Here is a 19922-nt window from a genome sequence, read left to right as displayed (position 1 = left end):
ACTATGACAGTCATGCAACTTACCTGTACCCTCATCTCTTTCCAAAGAAACCTGTAAAGCAAACAATCTTAAAAGGGGCTAGTGAACAATTTCAAAATCACTGTTATTTTAATCCCATTAACGTCATTACATATCTGAGTGGTATTTAAGACAGAACAGCTGCTCAAGATACCATGATGAGAACCGTATAAGAACAGAAACTGCATTTAGCACCCAGAACTTAACTAGCTGAGCTACCATGTTTACTGAATTGGCTAAGATCAGATGTATCTTATATGAAACTAATGCATCCTCTAGCAAAGGTACCCGGGCTCTAATATTGCTTCCACACGAGTGGTATATTGCTACTACAAAGGAACTGAAAGTTCTTCTGTCCTCCACCAACCTATGGATGCTCAAGCTCTCAATAACAGCACATACAGAGCCTCAATAACGTCATATGTGTTTTAAAAGCATTTACAAATTACAAAAAAAAAGTCTACATAATTCTTTTTTTAAACAAAAGTTTAATTCCTTCATTGAGGTTTTAGTTTAACACAAATGCTGCTGAAAATCCTCACACTGCTTTGATGTCCTTGCTCTTGGCTTTTGATCACAATGTATTGGCAGTGAACCAGCAGGAGCTTTGAAGTAGGAGGCAGAAGTCCTGGATAGATCCTCAGTTGAGCTCAATGCAGGATGCAAAGCAAAGAAGCAAACATACACACTTTCCAGACAAACACCAACTTCTTATATAACCCCCCCACACACTTCTTACAGTGTAGGGTTTTAAGTTACTGCAAGACAAAAATTCAAGGGAGGGAGAGGGGAAAATCTTACTTAAAAAAGGCACAATACCTAACAACTAAAAGAACCACTCCAAATCTAGACAGCCAGCTTTTCCAGCTACACTTATCCGCCACCCATTAAATCTCTCACCTGACACTGGCTGTAGATACAAGTGACTCCAAATAACTCCCTTCCCTATCTCCAAAGTTAGAGAAGACTGTTTATAAAAGCAAAATGCATACAAGAACCAGCTTGGTCTGCTACCTCGTAAGAGTCCAGGAAAGACTGATTTAACCACTTATTGTGGGATGGTGCAACTACCATGCATTCAAGTTTTGTATGATGCCTATTCTACAGGCAGGAGCACTGGAGACAGCTCTAGGCTTGATTGTTTCTTCTCTTCCTACTTTAGGAAAGTTACTGCCTGGAGTTAAGTGTGACATTGAGAAAACGTCAATAAAAGCTGCAGAGGGAACAAGTCTCACCTGACCTACTATCACTGAGCACCTTACATGAAGAACAGCTGGCTGACTCAGCCATCCTTAGCACTTCCTAAGGCCTCCAAAGTCCTGCAGCCTACCTCTTCCTCCATTAACATTCCCAAGATTCCTTGGGGGGAGGGGAAGAGAATTTTGTAGAGATGGCTGATTCTGGTATCGGCCATAGCAAAAAGTAAACGTGGGGTGCAAATACTGCAACCAGAACAAAATACATCAGAAACTTCATGAGAGATGGGGCTAAAATGCATGGAAATAAAACTTCTAATAGGAAGTAACATATCAGCCCATTTGATCTACTCCACAGATACATGTCCAAGGAACATACAGGTCAGGAAGGCTAGACTCACTAATGGACTGGAAAGGAGGGGAAAACTAGAGGGCAACAAGTTTCTTCAGTAGAACAATCTGAACTCAGGGTTTTAATATGCTGCATCCCAGGCTGCAGGTGACAGATCCTTGATCTCCTTCTGGAAGAGGAAACTGCCGTCCCACCCCATAGCGCCAAACTTCTTGTCAGAAACTTGGTCAACATACAAGACTTCCTTATACCACCTTGTTAAGGGCTTCTGTCAGGTACAGAATAAGTGATGTGGGTCAGCAATCCCTTGGACTCTTGCTGTAGTTCCAGGCCAGCATGTCCTTAGGAGTTCTACTTCTCATACAAAAAAATCCAGGCGTGCATGCAAAGTAGTCTAACCTCCCCATAGACAAAACTTCCCCTCCAAAAAAAGGTTGTGGCAAGTGGCCATGTCAATTCCGCTTTCCAGGGATCTGCAGTGCTGACTCAATACTACTGGAAGCTTAAACTATTGAGGAGATCACAGTGGGATGCTACGGGCAGGAGCCTGAGCATTACAGATGTGTGCCCTCCACCCCACCCCCTCCCAGAACTGGGCTCAGACTCAGTGAGCCTGATGTGTGCAGAGGAGGAGCTGTGGAGAGCTGCACTGGAACAAGCAGAGTCTTCTAATGAACTTTATAATTAGCTGAACAACTTTTGGTTTTAAAAAAGCCACACAAGCAGCAGCCAGCATCTGTTATAAGGGGACATGGCTGAATAGGTAGGAGACAGATTCCCCATTATGAGTCCTCCTGATGGCCTCTGCAAGGATCATTGAGATGTCAATCACCTGTAGGGGGGAAAAAGTATCAGTCACCTGGTGGAAGACCGTGCAAGGCCTTAGCGTGGCTGGGAAGCCATGAGGAATCTTCAAGGCACAAGCCACACCATTACAAAGAATAAGCAGATCTGTAGCAGACTGTCAGATACAGGGAAAACAACAAAATCTAACAAGCAGGCATGTCAGGATACCACATTTCATATCACTCTGAAGGTACTGCTGCAAATTGTTCCATCCTGCCTTTTCTAAGAGTGGGACAGGAATTGCCAGATGGAATCAGACTTGAGGTCCATTTAGACTAGTGTCCTATCTGACAGTGGCAGTGCCAGATGCTTCAGAGTAAGGTCTAAGAACCCTGCCATAGGAAGATGTGGGGAAATCTCCCCTCTCAGTAGATCTCATCCTGCTGTCCAATAGTTAAAGAGATTGACTTAAACCCTGAAGCATGAGGCTTAAAATGTGTTCACATTTATTATGACAACTCTGGATACTCTTAAATTTTACATTCTTGACCTCAACTTCACGGGGCAATGCATTCCACAGTTCAGGGCTAGTTTACACTTGGAAATTTACCAAAATAGTTACTCCAGAATAACTCTGTGTGTGGATGCTCTTATTCCAGATGAAGTGTCTACATGAGGGCTTATACTGAAATAACTATCCTGGCATAACTGTTCTGGATAGCTATTTTGGTAACTGTTCCACCACAGGCCACCTAGAAGATGTTAAGTTAAGCAACTGAACGTTCAGACTGTCCCACTGACAGTGATTTTAAAGTGAGACAGGAGCTAAATAGATTTTAAAAATTCTAAGGAGCTTTTGAAAATGCCTTAAGCTTGCTTGTCAATATAATCGCAGTGCAGTGGTGTTTGCTAGTGTTCACAGCAGGGCAAAGAGAAGTACTGACCTCTGCCACAAACTTGTCATATAAGCTTGGGGCAAACAAACGTGTTAATTCCTCGTCAATAAAAAGGGGTTAATACCCACCACACAGAGGCATTGGATTAATTGGTTGGTGTCTGCATTCTCCAGAACCTTTTACTATCTGTGTAATACTCAAAGCACTGTGGCTTTGCTTCATGGGCCTGTTGTGGGTCACCCTGACTACTCCTAGTGGGTAACAGTGAGACATGCTGCAGGGTACACAATACATTTGCCAGCATTCTATTCCATCTGTTTTAATTAATGTTTGTAAATGCTCTGAACATTAAATTCTGTAAATGCTAAGAAAGGATAAAAGGGACCCAAGAGGAGAAAAAAAATGGGTGCGTGCCCGTTTCAATTTGAAAGGCTTTTCAAGACTTTTTTTCCTTTTCAAGTACAAGCAATAGAAAGTCCCATCATCCCTGTTTTGCCAGGTGTCTTCTTTGGAGGATGCACACGAGTGGATCAGGAATTCTGTGCTTAAAGGAAGGGGCAAGGCAGGGTGTTAGAATCTTTAAGATCCTCTCTTCCAACTGATTTATGGCCTACCTAAAAATTAGATTCCCCTCAATCTGGTTTCACTTGCTTTGTATCGCCACGAACCTAGTAACTTCTCTGATTTCAAGAGAAACAGGTTAGGCAAGATCTGTTTCTAAAACAGAAAGCAGAAAAGCTTTTCAAATGACCTTTCAGGCTTCTCCATGTTCTAGAGAAGGGAAAAAATGAGTTTGGCCCTTTGGCTTTGCAGGTCACTTTTAAGAGGACCGATGACATGCACCAACCCAAATACCTCTTCCCAAACAGGAAAGCAAGCAGACAACCTAACCTACCATCTACTCTCCAAACCCCCTCAAGCTCAAAAGCGAAGTAGCTCCTCACCTGGATTTTGGAGCAGTGCTTCATCTTGTCCTCCTGCGGTATTGTGTTTGTGACTACAACTGCCTCGAAGCAGGCATTGTTTATCCGGGAAATGGCTGGCCCGGAAAAGATCCCATGAGTTAGGATAGCGTAAACTTTGGTGGCTCCAGCTGATACAAGCCTAGAAGGGAACAAATATGACAGGGCCAAAAGGCAAGTTTTGTAAGGTGAGCAGTGGAAGGAGAATGGGGGTTGGGTCCCCACAATACATTGGAAGGGGCTATTACTTGATGTTTCCCATGCAGTTAATGATTTGGTTGGAGGGTGCAGTCTCAGATCAAGGGAGATGCCAAGCCATGGCATTAGGTGACCCACATAGGTTGAAGCAGTTTTACGAAACAAGTATATCCCAGGGTGCTTTTACGTAAGCAACTTGTGTATTTGAAGAACTTGGTCTTCAGCCCTGGGCTTTAAGACCAGATCTACAGCCTTGGTAAGAAGTACTTCTACATGCAGTATTTAGACTGCCAGTGGCATGGCAAACACAAAGGTATCTGCAAAACATGAGGCGCTTGTACAGATCTGCTTTTTACAACCTATAAAATTGATTTGGAAGGTTAAGATTTTTGCCAGGTGTTTTACATTAGAAATTCAGGGTCTAGAGTGACTGCAGAACTAATGAAATGACAGTCAGAAGACAGAAGCCTTTTTTACACAAATTTGTGCCATTAAAGATGCATTTTTAAACCAGTGCAAATCTGTATGTAGCCCTGAAAACTGGGCTACTGAGGAGAGAGTTGTACTCACTGTTTACTGACACTTATTTGACTCACAGTCCAAGACCCCAAACCCATCATCGTCAGGCATAACTCCATTACAAGTTAGTTATTTGCAATGTAGCGATTTAGGCAAGAACAAGTTTATATCATGTGCAGTTTACACCCAACCTCCTCACTCACTTGTCTGCTGCATGGCAGATGGTGCCACAGGTGTCTGCCATGTCATCTACCAGAATGGCCACTCTGTCCTTCACATCACCCACCAGCACCATGCGATCCACCTCATTAGCCTTCTTTCGTTCCTTGTGAATGAGGGCAAAGTCCACATTCAGCCGATCTGCAATGGATGTCACTCTGTGGAAAGAGAGCGCGAGGTTTCCAGATTGTGCTTACGCTCCTCATGGAGGAAGCTTTGGCAGGAGAAGGGAAAAACTGCTCCAAGACTACATAAACGGACTGAATAGACAGCAAATGGTCACAGCTTCCATTATATTGCTGTCCTTGATAAGCCAGAGAAGATGTGCTCTCTGCCTCCTATTTTGAGCATACAGTTGCATTCAAACCTGTGTGAAGGTGGAGCTATTTTCAAGACCAATTACCCTGAAGCCTCTGATTTGCTGTCCCCCAACCGCAGCAGCTAGAGTAAGGTGATAGAGCCTTCAGGAATGCTTTAATCTTGAACAGTGCAAATTAAAAATATGCAATTTTTGGGTCTGTCAGAGCTTATTTAAATAGTGTATTTTGCTGATAAATCTCTAAAGTTTCAGCACCCATGGGGAATCACTTTCAGTTTATTTCCCGAAAGAGCTTTTTACGTTATTTAAAGAAAGTTAACCTATTTGATGACCATACTGGCCCCATCCACACTACATTTTTTCCCTACTGTTATGCAGTTGCTAACAGGCATAATTTCACTAGTGGTAGCAAAAGTGGGAAATTAAAAGGAAAAAGCTAGCACAGAGATACCCAGTATGTAGCTAATTTGCTGCCCTGTAGAAAACAAACAAAACCAAGACCAACTGATAAAAGCAGAGGATATAACAGAGAAGACATGCAATCTCTCCTCAATACTTGGTGCTTATTAACAAGGATTTAATATCATCTCACTGCAACTGACTGTTGAAGATTCAATTCCCCCTCCGATTGTTTGCACATCAAACAGTTGTGAAGTGGTTAATTCTGCATGGCATAAAGTTACCTGGAGTTCTGCACAGGAGCATGGTCAAGCACATGGTTACTAGAACATATATTCTTGACGTCACACACCTGAAATGTCACTATTTCTCTCCAAATACCAAGAGCTACCTCTCCAGGTTGTGAATCCAAGGTATGCATGGTAGTTACAGTGTTCACCATGATATAGCTAGGCAAGATCAGCACTATACACCACTATCCCACCCCCACCACGCCTGTGACTGACCTCATTTGGTTTACCTAGCAGTAAAACTGAACTGCCTTGTTTCCACTATGTTTTTATAACAGGGTATCTGACCTCTATTAGTTATCCCACTGTAAAAACAAAGCTTATGCCCAAATAAATCTGTTAGTCTTTAAGGTGCCACCAAACTCCTTGTTGTTCTTGTCAGTGAAGACAGTCTCAGTGTTAGTTTTATGTTAAATATAGCCAGTTCTCTCTGGATATTGTCAGTGGATGCCAGCCATTAGTCAGTGTTATGTAACAATAGAGCACTTAAGGCAGATTAATGAAATCAACTCGGATTAGGCCCAAGGTAACTCAATTATGTAACAGGTTTCAGAGTGATAGCCACGTTAGTCTGTATCAGCCAAAAGAACGAGGAGTACTAGTGGCACCTTCGAGACTAACCAATTTATTTGGGCATAAGCTTTCATGAACTAAAACCCACTTCATTGGATGCATGCAGTGAAAAATACAGTAAGAAGATATGTATACACAGAGAACATGAAAAAATGGGTGTTGCCATACCAACTCTAATGAGTCTAATCAATTAAGGTGGGCTATCATCAGCTTAAAAAACTTTTGTAGTGATAATCAGGATGGCCCATTTCAAACAGTTGACAACAAGGTGTCAACTACTGTTACTCACACCTTCTAGTCAACTGTTTGAAATGGGCCATCCTGATTATCAGCAGGAGAAAAAAATGGCAACACCCATTCTTCATATTCTCTTTGTATACATATCTTCTTAGTGTATTTTCCACTGCATACATCCGATGAAGTGGGTTTTAGCCCACAAAAGCTTATACCCAAATAAATTGGTTAGTCTCGAAGGTGCCACAAGCACTCCTTGTTCTTTTTTCAATTATGTAATTTAGTTCTAGCCATCAAGGCATTTCTAATGTGCCTATCACTACGCTATCTAGGCATCTCAATGTAAAAGCTTTACACTTTAAGGAAACCAATTTCTAACTCAAGCAAATGTTTACAGAAGGGGCTATGGGCAACCTGGAGCCCATGACTTCTACATCTGCCCAATGAATCAGTTTCACTCTCCTTTCCTCCAGAAGATAAAGTTGCAGGCTTCCTGCTGAGAACTTTAGTTACCCAAACTATCCTCTGGTTACTACCGATCCTGGCAGCATGAAACATTGTGACCAGGTTCTAACAAGGATTTACTTATTGCTCAGATAAATGTGCCTGGGATACATAAGGATTGGTGCTAAGGGTTTCTGCACTTGAAAAATTCCTAGAGAACTGGAGCCCACTCCTCATTATATGGGGAGTTATGACGACCCTCCCTTTATGGCTAGATGGGAGCGACACCAAAAGCTTTGTAACATGGAATCATAGTATGGAAAAGATTGAGACCCACTGGTTTATATTCTAGAAGAATGACAGATGCCACAGCTAGTGTGTCACTAAACAGAATTATATTTACCTTGTGTATAGATTAGGTGTCTGAAATCTGTTCTGGCCAATTGGCCTTTAGTGTCACTAAGTCAGATCAGACTTGTGTGTCACATGCCTCGTGGACATAGCAAGATTTGTTTTAAACAGATTAAATGAATTTTCTAGTTTAAGTTTAGGGCGTCCATCTTCTTCAAACTGGCGTCTGGTTTGCAACCAGTTCTTTATCTGCTGAAGATCAACCCCTCACATCAATAAACTAGGCAGCCAGCTTTCCCTACAAAACACTAATCTCAGGCCTTGCCCACATGTGGAGTTGCACCAGTTTAACTAAAGGCATGATCTTAAACTGATTTAGTTAAATCTGTGCAAACCACGTCAACTCTTAAGTCATGTCTACACTAGCAAGCTTACAGTAGCAAAGCTGCATTGCTCTAAGATAGCTCGCATATCTGCTTTTTGCTGATGGGAGAGAGCTCTCCCGTCAACATAATACAACCACCTAAACAAGTGGTGGTAGCTATGTCAGTGAGAGAGCAGCTCCCACCAACACTGCGCTGTGCACATGAGCACTTATGCCAGTAAAATTTATGTTGCTCAGGGGTGCGTGTGTCTTTTTCACACCCCGAGCAACATAAGTTTTGCTGACGGAAGTGGAAGCGTATACATGGCCTTAGTTTAAGAAGCTTGTATGTCAGTTAAACTTAAACAGAATCCTAATGGACTTAGATCAGTGTCTCTCAACCAGGGGGTCACGGCACAGGTTTGGGGAGGAGGGAAGGTGACAAGTGGAGGGCTCGCATTAAGATGTGGCAAGAAGAACAATTGCATGGGGCCCCATGAAGCTAAATTACATGGACGAGCCCTGCTGCACAGGGCCAAAGCCTGTAACTTAGGAATTGCCCTGCTTGCCAGCCCCATAATGCCCAGCACTGAGTATTATTTATAATTTGCTTAATGGTATTTAAGGTGGGGGAGTGTTGCAGTTTTTTAAGTTCAAAGGGAGCTGCCAGCACAAAATGGTTGAGAAACACTGACTTAGATTAAATCAAGTAAGCCTAGTTTAAACTAAGTATGTGCCCACAGTGATTCTCATGGTTTAACTAAATCTGTTAGCTAAACTTGTGCAAATTTTCATGTTTATATAAAGGCGTCCAAGAGAAATTACCTTTGTCTGTTCAGTTGGGGTATGGTGCAGATAGCTCATAACCTCCAGATTGTCAGACTCCGTGCAACCTTTAGCCTGTAGGCACATGCCACCCCATCTGCCAAATGGGGATACTTCCTTCCCTACTTCGAAGACATTTAAGAATGATCAGGGAAGAGGAAAACCTTGGCCACAAGACTTCAGAATGCAATGTGATTTTTCTTGAAATCTTGTGCAGAGATTACAGCTAGTTGGTTTGGCATTCCAGATGCTGGCACTAAGCAACAAGCCACATCAGTAGTTTTACATGTAAGAGGCTGGTATATTTTGTGAGTTCTAATTGAAGTGGATGTTCAAAATATCTGGCTGCACTGCAGTAGCGTACTGCTGGGTTTATAATTACTCTCTAACAAACCGTTTGTGGAATGGGATATTGGCAGTAAGAACGGAGGTTTGGGTATGATTTAGGGAAATATTCCAGAATTAGTTTAAAGACATATCCTCGTTCTATCATTTGTAGTTGCTGTGGAAAAATATTACAAAGCGAAGAGATCACATTTTCAAAGAGTTGCACTAATGAGCACAGTATCTCAATCTGCTACTGTATTATCATGTAGCAGATGTTTTGAAGTTCCTGCCTGAAAACAAAGCTGCACTTACTTTTCCAATCCCTCCCTTTCTAAAAAAAATCATGCATGGGCAGTTCCACTTTTACATGGAATATGCAACAACTTCACAGTTTGAGGAACAAGCATAGACTATGAAGTGTCCAAGCAATGGTAATTCTTTTCAAGATTAGCCTTCTGTAAATTCTCTAGGAGGACCTATCAGGCTACTCCAAGCCGACTGTCAAAAAGGGAATGTTGACTGTGATTTTGGGGAAGCAGGTTTGAGTAGCGAATACTTCCAGATCTCAGAAGTTTTACAGTGTTACGAAACAACAGAGATTACTAATTAAAATGGGTGTGAAGATACACTACTGTCAACTAGTCTCAGTTCTGATGCTTCTAATATCTCACCTCTTTGCTCCACCAGCATCTGGTGAAACAATAGTACAGTTCTTCCACTCTGCAATGTTCTCCTTGATCCACTTCAGTACAGCAGGCTCTGCATACAAGTTATCCACAGGGATATCAAAAAAACCCTATGGTAAGACAAACAGGAGTAGATATACTCTGCATAACTGACGATCAAATTCCAAAGACAGACCTGGCAGAAAGCAATAGAAGCCCTGAAAATAATCAGGCTTCCAGCCACAGCCTTTTCATAGTACTGTTATTCAGCTCTCCTTACACTTACATTAATAGATGGGCAGTAATCTTCGGGATACACAGAATACTAATGCAAGAGAACATCTTCCGCCTCTATGGAGAGTTACAGAGTCTAATGGGCTAATGTTCACAGTAATCCCTTTACTCTTAAGTTGTGTTATGCACTTCTGCTGATCAACATGAAAACAGTCCAATAACAGACCTGATGTGGACATTCATTCCCATCTATTAGCGTAGCAGCTAGTTGCTTGGTTTGTTTTTTAAATTGAGGGTTGGCCTCATGCTCTGGATGCAGCCAACTTCATACTACCTCAGCAGAAGCTTCCAGGGAAACTTCACAGGTTGCCCAAATGCCAAAAGATAGTCAATCCTGGACTATCAGTGGGTGATGACTACATAGATGAATACTTGGCAAAATAGGCATCTCCTACATGCAAGAAACACCAACCCTACCTGCTCACTCCCTTTTTGGGCTCATGTTAAGACTCAATACCTGCACAGAGCAAGCTGAAACAGGGAAATATGAGCCACCCGCCCAGGTCTTCAATGGCAATAGTTACAAGAGTGAATGTATTATTAAACTAGTGGGTCTCACATATCACTGCTTCTGTAGACTAAGCTCACTGCACATACTGGGGGGAGGGTGCTCCTTGCATATCTATTCTCCTCACGAGTTTTTGGTGTGCCACCCTTCCATCCCACTGTATTTCAGGAACTCCCTGCAAGCCAGAAGCTCTGTGCACCACCTATTCCTGCTCTGCTGCTACCAAAAACTCCATTTCTCCTGTACTCCTCCCCATGCCTTTGTCCCTGCGTCTGTACCAGGGGGTCTGTGTGCTCACCCAATCACCCAATGCCAGGGGCTATGTACACCTGTATCTCCACCTGACCCCACCACTAACTCTTTTCTGTTTGGGAAAGAAGCATTTAAGGGTATCAACATTTCAACTCTATTGGGCAGAGCGGAGATAGGTATTGTTAGGACAGAACATGTAATGGCACCATCAACTAGTTCTTTGATCAAACAGATAGACCTGGTTGAAGCTGCTGGCTCTGCTAACTCAGTCGCCAGGGGCTCTGTGTGTTCCCCATTTCCCCCATCCGGTTTTCCAATTTTCACCTAAATCAACAGAATTCTGCCCATCGGTGCCTAAAACATTCCCTGAAATGTTTGCATTTATCAGATGTGGCAGTCAAAAATTATTACATTATAACCAACCAGACACAGAAATACCATCAAGTTGAGTGTAAGGCCTTGATTTGCTTGGTCAATCAAGAACAGCAGCAATCTTATTTACAAATGACCATGTGTCATGCAACATAAACTAAGGATCTAGTCACTGCCTGCCATTACCCTACTGGCCTAGACCATCCCACAGGTAACATCTGTGACGCGGAAGTATCATCTGCTTGTCTACATCTGAAAAGCGTCATCTTCCCAAGTTTCAGTTCATACCTGAATCTGAGAAGCATGTAGGTCCATGGTGATGATGTGATCTGCACCCGCCACAGACAGCATGTTAGCGACCAACTTGGCAGAAATTGGGGCTCGACTCTAGTACAAGAAAAAGCCATGTTAATTTGGATGACAGCAAATTCACTTGTGGGTTTAAAAGAAATACATTTCAGCCTCTCCCTCAGGGGTATAAATCATTGCCTGAAAGTCTGAAAATATACTTCAATTTTACTTAAAACTGCCAAATTCTCACCAACACCCACACTCCATCCAGGGAGGAAAACAGCTTGGTAAGTTTCCAAAAGGAATAGACATTTATACAAATCAAGACAGCATCTGCAATTCCACTGATTATGATAAAGGATGGCAAATGTCAAGATGAAAAAGTGATAGACTATGTTAAAATAGTTTCCCCCGCCCTTCTCTTACACATTGCAGTTCTGCACAAATAGGTGAACTAAAGAGTTGCACACCTTCCTCTGAAGCACGGGCTGCTGGCTAGAAACTAGATGGGCATATTCCTTTATGGAACTCCTGTTTGCACTACCTTGTCCTTTTTGTCCTGGCGAGCATAAGGAAAGCATGGTATGACTGCAGTGACACGGCTAGCTGATGCGATCTTGCAGGCATTTATCATGATGAGAAGCTCCATCAGGTTGTCATTTATTTCACCACAGCCACTCTGCACAATGTAGACATCCTCTCCACGCACGCTCTCACCTATTTCCACACTAGGTGCAGGAGATAAACAAGTGAAATTAAAAGCACAAAACAAATACAATTTGGTAACAGCAAGCAGCCTGCATCAGCAATTTCCATGCAACTTAGTAACCGATCAACAAGACCCAACAGAAAGGCAGTTACTTATTTGCTCAGTAACAGTACATTTTGCTTAACAGCAACCCAGATACAGTATTAATAACTTCCAGTTAATAGCAATATTTTGCTGGGAACAAATCCCATCCCTTAATATTAAATATTAATGGGATTCAGATATTGGCAACAGTATGCCACTTAACACTTTTTGGAAGAAAAGCTCCACCTGATGGCAGGTTTCCAAGGCTGCAGCCATGAGGGAAGTGCTGGGACATACCTTCCCTAGCTGCAGCCCCATAAACCTGCCTGCAGAGGGACTGCACAAGAGGTAACTGGCTTATGGCTGCGCTGGGAGGGGAGGCTGCAGGCAGGGTAGTAGTAGGGAGGGGAGCTGAACCCCACTGCTGGAGCTGTATGGTACCTCTCCAAGAGCTCTCCAGGCTATGGCACGCCAGAGGACAGCACCCAGAGAAGGAAGCACTGGAAGGTCCTGAGCCCTAACCCCTGGAAAGCACAGGGAGCGGTACAGTGCAGCCCCATGGGCCCCCAACACCCTGCTCCCCGAAGAAAGCCCCAGTATCCAAGGCTGCATTTCCCCTCCCCACAGGCAGGTTTGTAGGGCTGCAACCAGAGAAAGCCATCCCAGCACTTCCTTCCTGGAGGCCTGCAAACCTGCCTTCTGCTTATTAGCAATAGCAGGACAATGGCAATGTTTTGCTGGCAATCAAAGGTCTATTAATAGGCAGAATCTACTGTATTTTACATTGCTCATTTTGATTAAATATACTGATTCAGCTGGGAAAGCAAAAACCATACAGCCTCTATTTTAGGCTATGGCTACACTGGCGCTTTACAGCGCTGCAACTTTCTCCCTCAAGGGTGTGAAAATACACCCCCCTGAGTGCAGCAGGTTACAATGCTGTAAAGCGCCAGTGTAGACAGTGCCCCGGCGCTGGGAGCAATCCCCTCTGGGAGGTGGAGTACCTGCAGCGCTAGGAGAGCTCTCTCTCCCAGCGCTGGCGCCACAACCACACTCGCACTTCCAAGCGCTTTGGAGTTTCGAGTGTAGCCATGCCTGTAGATCTCTATGTAATGTACTCACACCCCCTGAAGAGTGCTTAAGCTCCTCCAAGTCACACAGTGGAACCATTGAACACAATTTCACTCATACAAGGCTTCTTTTAAAAAAGGAAAAAGTGATGGCACATCAGCAAAGCAAGCCCTGAGCCAGATTTTTAGAAGAGCCCACAGGGCACCGAAAACAACATTATAAGTCTAACATTTAAGAGTGATTTACTGACGTGAACAGAGAACCCTTCAATATCTTGTTTTGAGAAAGTATTCAGGGTTAATTTCTTCATGGATATAATTCACAGTAATCCCTGGTGAAGGGATTCTGAATATACGCTAGAGGTCCTGGTGCCAGCAGCAAATGGCCAGACAGCTTTAGAAACATGTACAGAGAGGCCTGCCCCAGGAGCAGAGTGGGGGAGATGAGGCAGTGGCTTCTATGAAGTCTGAGGAAGCGCTGTATAAGGCCTTATGTAGCAACAGAGTGCTCCAAAATGTTTCAGTTGAGAGGACAAGCCAGCAACATTGGAAATAGTCAGAAAGCCCAGAATCCACGGAGGAAGAAATGGGGCAACTTTTCCCTCATCTGTACTACATACACTTGACATTTTGGAGGCAGCTTCACTTTGGACTACAGCCAGAGAACATTGGTTATTACTAACTGGCAAGTGGCTGCAAGAGATTATGCGACTCAAGCTGAGGTCAGTTTAATTTTAGATGCAGTCTTGTTGTATACCCAGATTTTCATACAAAGAATTAACCAGCCCATTCTCTTCCCTCACACATTTCCCAACTTCTTGTCTCCTCTTATATTTGTTGCTGTGGGCTATAAAATCAGGATCAGCTGCTCTTTTGTTAAAGCCCAAGCAGCACTGATTAGGAAGCCAACCTCATCTCTCCAGGTAAACACCCTAGTGACTGATGGGGAGGAAAGAACATCTGTGCTATTCTTGTACAGTCAGCATTATTTGCTAACATTAAGAACTTGACCAGTCAGTTGGAAGGATATGAGCACTAGATACACGGTTGTGAAGTTGGTGTAATGATGCGAGCCATAGTTCAGTAAACAAACCCCCCTCCTTTGACAAGTTTTATCTAAGTCCTGTTGGGTTCTCACTTACAGCCCGTATTCATGCAATGAAAACATATGTACTGTTTTTCCTGATGTGTGTGCACTCCAGTCTCATATACGGCCTGGAAAACATTTACAAGACTCCTACTTCTGAAGCCCTTATAACAGGATCCTTTCAGGTAACCCTTTACTCCGGTTCGTGTATGTAGTAGGTGAGCACATATAGTAATGTTGTGTTCTGTGAATACACATGATCCATGTTCTGTGAAGACATACCCATTTTATATTGTTCAGAAGCAGTGCACTTTTATAACTGCATGTTAGATCCATGGCTCCCTGAACTTACATTTACAGTTTTCGAAAAACATTAAGAATGATAAACAATAGTAGATTGTAGAGATGTGGAAAAAGTTACAGATTCATAGTGCTTGGGAATTCCCAGAATATTTTAGTTATCTACATAAATACTAAACTCAAAAGTGACCAACAGAAACAAGGTGGGTGAGGTAATATCTTATCATACCAACTTCTTCTGGTGAAAGAGACAAGCCTTTGAGCTTACAGTGACCTGAAGAAGAGCTGGGTGTAAGCTTGACAGCTTGTTTCTTTCACCAACAGAAGTTGGTCCAAAAACAGGTATTACCTCACCCTCCTTGTCTTTCTAATATCCTGGAACAACAACGCAGCAATCAAAAGTTCACTATCTTGTCTGCAATCAGGGAAAGCAGTTCACAGTTTGCAGAGAGACTAAAAGATATAGCACAAGAGAGACGAAAGCCTCAAGTTGCCTTCATGGGCTGCTAAGTGATCATAATAAGGCTTTAAATATCAACGTTGACCTTTTCAGTGGTAATTGTATCAAGCTTTCAGAAAATGCTCTTCAGTTGTGATTGAATGTACCAGCCACACCCTAATGGTCCTTTCATATGGAAAAGGATTCTCTAGCCTAAGTTTCAAGTTTTGAATGTCTATAGTCTAGTCTTTGATAACAAGGATCTTTACTGTACTTAGAAAAGCAATATATTTATTTAATGCTACTTAGCTAGTGTCTTGTGGCTCCTACAGTGCTGTTTACAGTTTTTCTAGAAGCTTGGCAGAGCAATAGTTATGAGGCAGGACACCATTAAAAAAAAAACTACTGACCAAATACCTAGTATTCAGATTAGTGCATGGCAAAACCCAGATAGAGTATCAAGATGCCCTAGGGGAGAGATAAGGTGAATGAGGTAATATCTTTTATTGAACCAACTTCTGCTGGGAAATGTGACCAGCTTGAAAGCTACTCAGAGCTCTTCCACATTTTAGCAATGCCAAGTGGGTACCAGGTATCAGAGGGGTAGCCATGTTAGTCTGGTTCTGTAGAAGCAGCAAAGAATCCTGTGGCACCTTATAGACTAACAGACCAGGTTTCAGGTGGGTTTGTACATGGCACTACTAAGACAAAACACTGCTGCCATGACCCGTGCTCCCGCAACCACACACTGCTATTCATAGTCACGTTAGCTTGTGTACGTGTACACAAGCAGGGGAATCACATAAGAACAGACATACCGGGTCAGACCAAAGGTCCATCTAGGCCAGTATCCTGTCTTCTGACATTGGCTGATGCCAGGTGCTCCAGAGGGAATGAACAGAACAGGTAATCATCAAGTGATCCATCCCCTGTCACTTGTACCCAGCTTTTAGGAATACCATGCCTGCCAATCCTGGCTAATAGCCATTGATGGACCTAGCCTCCATGAACTTACTGAGTTCTTTTTTGAACCTTGTTATGGTCTTGGCCTTCACAACATCCTGTGGCAAGGAGTTCCACAGATTGATTGTGCGTTGTGTGAAAAAATACCTCCTTTTGTTTGTTTTAAACCTGCTGCCTATTAATTTCATTTGGTCACCCCTAGTTCTTGTGTTATGAGGAGTAATAACACTTCCTTAGTTACTTTCTCCACACCAGTCATGATTTTATAGAGCTCTAGCATATCTCCCCTTAGTCGTCTCTTTTCCAAGCTGAAAAGTCCCAGTCTTATTAATCTCTCTTCATACCTTAATCACCATTATTTTCCTCTCTCCAGCCTGAAAACTGACCATTTATTCTTACCCTTTTGTTCCTATCTCACTAATCCATGAAAGGACCTTCCCTCTTATCCTATCACAGCTTACTTTGGATAAGAGCCTTTGGTAAGGGACCTTGTCAAAGGCTTTCTGAAAATCTAAGTATACTCTATATCTAACACACTCCTCTTGCTGTAAAGGTAAGTTTAAGTGTATGTAGTCTATGATAAAATATGCTCCTATAGTATAATATGGCATCAGCCACTCTGGTTTTTCAGTGGAAGCCATAGGCGGGGCAAGAACAGCAGTGAATAGAGCAGGTCCATTGTCTAACACCTGCACCTCCATCCAAGAGCTCTCTAATTACACAAGATACCCCACAATTGTCAAACTTTATCTTCTACAAATTAAGCCTATTCTTCTGTGGCTTCCTTAGTTAAGACTCAAGAGCGTCCACACACCAAAGTCTTTCGAAAGAGCAACCTGTCAGCGTTTCCACTCTGGGTTCACTTTCCCCGGGAACTGCTTAGTGCTCAGGGCTTTCCTAAGCAGCAGAATGTTACCCTGAGCCTTGGCCCGCAGCAGCTGAGATACTGGAGCGCTGTCTGCAGACTCAGGCAGCGTGAGCTACAACACTCACGCTCCAGGAAACGAAGCCCGAAGAAGGCCAGACACGTTGTTTTGAAGCAGACCATACAGACGGCCACGGCGGAGCCTCTTGCTCTCAGCCAGCAGAGCAAACGTCCCAAGGCTACAGACCCCTCCCCCCGCACTCTACCAGGGCATCTTCGCTTCCCACAAGGCACTGGGACTCCCACCCCAGCAGCCCAGAAACGTCCGAATATCGATGGCCCCTCGCCCAGCCCCCTACCCCCAGCAGTAGGAGCCGGTCTGGGGGCTGGAGCACCCCCCGGCCCGCGCCAGGCCGGACTCCATTTGCCGAGACCGGGAGTCCCCGCAAAGCAATACAATTCCCAGCAGACCCCGCGCGGCGGCCGCGCAGCCCTCAGAAGCGGTGTGCGGCGTGGCATGCCGGGAGTTGTAGTCTTCCCCAGACCCCTCTTACCATGTCTCCTGGTTGCTGAACTTCTTGGTCACCACCTTGCCGAGCTCCAGGCCCAGGCGGTCGGCGATTTTCTGGGACAGGTCTTGGTGCGAGCTCCCGCTGAAGATCTTGATGTTGGGCATCGCGGCGGCGGCGGCCTCCTCCTCCCTCCGCCTCACACCGGGACCGGGTTGGGATCCGGGCTCCAGTCGCCGCTCCCCACAGGGGTGCTGACGGGACAGCACAAGAGAGCAACGCGTGTCTACTCCGCCATCTTCCCCTTCCCGCCAGCCGCACCTCCCTTTATAACTTCCCCGGCGACCACCAGCCCCCGCCCGTACCCGGCTCTTATTGGTCGGCTGGCGCGAAGGGGCGTAGTTAAAACGACCTTCCGGCCGGCCAAATTGGCCAGAGGTAAAAGTGGGTGGGGCTAGAGCACGCGCCGGGGTCTGGCGGGTGGTACTCCGCGCGCGGCCGCCCATCCCCTACCTTTCTCGTGCTAAACAACAGCCGAGGCGACAGCGGCGGTTGCTAATGGGGTGGCTACGGGGCGGGGGCGCGTGGCAACTGAAGGGGAAGGGGCGGGGTTAGAGGCAAGTCAGCGCCGCCGCCGCCGGCTGCGTAGCGTTGCGGTTTGAGGCGTGTCGGCTCCCTCTGGGGTGGGGTGAGGGCGTGGATGGGGATTGGTTGCGGGGGGGCGGACAGCTTGCCCTGCCTTGCCTGCTATTGGGCAGTGAGGTGGCGGTGGGTGGAGCTTCTCACCATAGTCGCAGGCGGCCGGGGTACGCGCTGGTTCGGAAGTTCCCCTATGTGATGGGGGCGGGCAGGTCACGCTGCCCTCGTGGGCCAGTTATGGGCGTGTGGCGCCATGCTCGCGTCGACCCGCATTCGGGGGCTGTGGAAGGACTAGAGGCCCGCGTGATAGAGGGCGGGAGGCTGGTAAATGCAAAGTAATACACACTGGAGCGCCTAACTCTGGCTGCAGGGACTCTGGTGGGGTCTGGGTTAGCTGTAGCCTGTCACCACCCAAGAGAGGGACCTTGGCACCATCCTAGCTAGTTCTCTGAAAACACTGTCTCAGTGTGCATCACCAGTCAAAAAGGGTAACAGAGCATTAGGCACCGTTAGGAAAGGGATAGATAATAAGACAGAAAATATCATAATGCCACTGTATAAATCGAAGATAGTATGCCCATACTTTTAACACTGCCTGCAGAGCTGGTCACCCCATCTTAAAAAAAAAAATAGAATTGAAAAAAGCCCAAAGACAGGAAACAAAAATGGTTAGGGGTATGGGACAGCTGCCATATGAGGAGAGGTTAAAGAGACAGGGACTGTTCAGCTTGGAAAAGAGACAGTGAAGGGGACGTATGAGAGAGGTGTATAGAATCATGACTGGTGTGGAGAACAAGGAAGTGGTTATTTACCCCTTCATGTAACTCATGAACCCGGGTCACCTAATAAAATTATCAGGCAGTAGGTTTAAACCAAACATTAGGAAGTATTTCTTCACCCAGTGTACAATCAACCTGTGGCACTCATTGCCAGAGGATGCTGTGAAAGCCAAAAGTATAACTGGGTTAAAAAATTAATTAGATAAGTCCATGGAGGATAGGTTAATCAATGGCTATTAGCCAAGATGGTCAGGGACACAACCTCATAATCTGGGTGTCCCTAGGCCTCTGACTGCCAGAAGCTGTGACTGGATGAAAGTAGATGGATCATTTGATAATTGCCCTGTTCTGTTTATTCCCTGTGGGCACCTGGCATTGGCCACTGTCAGAAGACAGGATACTACATTAGATGGACCATTGGTCTGACTCAGTATGGCCATCCTTATATTCTTATGGGATGATGAGCCAGGTGGGAGGGTAGTAGACCCAGGAAATAGAGGGCAAAAGGCCTGGGACACTAGTTATGGCAGGCAGGAGGGCAGTGGGATAGGAGGCCAGGACGATAGAGGATAGGGACACTAGTCATGGCAGGCAGGAGGGCAGTGGAGTAGGAGACCTGGACGATAGAGGTCAGGGACACTGGCATGGCAGGCGGGAGGGGAGTGGGGTAGCCCTGGCCATGCCAGCGGGAGGAAGGAGGCCTGGGTGATGGTGACTGAGTGGGCAAGAGCTTTATGCAGTGATAGAGGTGGGCCCTCCAGCAGTGTCTCCATCAAGAGGTGATTTTTCATACTGTGAGAATATTTGGTGTAACGGGACATTAG

The 19922-nt window shown here is 44.8% G+C and overlaps 1 protein-coding gene across 1 annotated transcript; it reads right to left on the bottom strand.

The window, feature by feature from the left end:
* Positions 1–486: 486 nt before the first annotated feature.
* Positions 487–18342, bottom strand: PRPS1 (phosphoribosyl pyrophosphate synthetase 1). The gene is made up of 8 exons (XM_039487348.1): positions 18194–18342; positions 17726–17934; positions 12199–12382; positions 11652–11750; positions 9944–10068; positions 5131–5304; positions 4193–4352; positions 487–2398 (listed from the first exon to the last, which is right to left on the bottom strand). The coding sequence occupies exons 2-8, from the start codon at positions 17845–17847 to the stop codon at positions 2306–2308; spliced, it is 957 nt and encodes a 318-aa protein (XP_039343282.1). The 5' UTR covers positions 17848–17934; positions 18194–18342; the 3' UTR covers positions 487–2305.
* Between the last annotated feature and the right edge of the window lie 1580 nt (positions 18343–19922).

Source organism: Mauremys reevesii, linkage group 9 (assembly GCF_016161935.1).
Source record: "Mauremys reevesii isolate NIE-2019 linkage group 9, ASM1616193v1, whole genome shotgun sequence".
In the NCBI taxonomy this organism is placed as follows: domain Eukaryota; kingdom Metazoa; phylum Chordata; order Testudines; family Geoemydidae; genus Mauremys; species Mauremys reevesii.
The sequence above is the reverse complement of the archived record's forward strand: the minus strand, read 5'-3'. Positions and strand labels throughout refer to the sequence as shown.

What these genes read in the sequence shown, in the direction of transcription:
- PRPS1 (XM_039487348.1), bottom strand. Translation starts at nt 17,847, where the DNA reads ATGCCCAACATCAAGATCTTCAGCGGGAGCTCGCACCAAGACCTGTCC. An exon ending in TACATGCTTCTCAGATTCAG is followed by an intron (nt 10,069 to 11,651) that starts GTATGAACTGAA and finishes GTCTTACCATAG; the next exon opens with GGTTTTTTTGATATCCCTGT. An exon ending in AGCACTGCTCCAAAATCCAG is followed by an intron (nt 2,399 to 4,192) that starts GTGAGGAGCTAC and finishes TCCCCCCTACAG; the next exon opens with GTGATTGACATCTCAATGAT.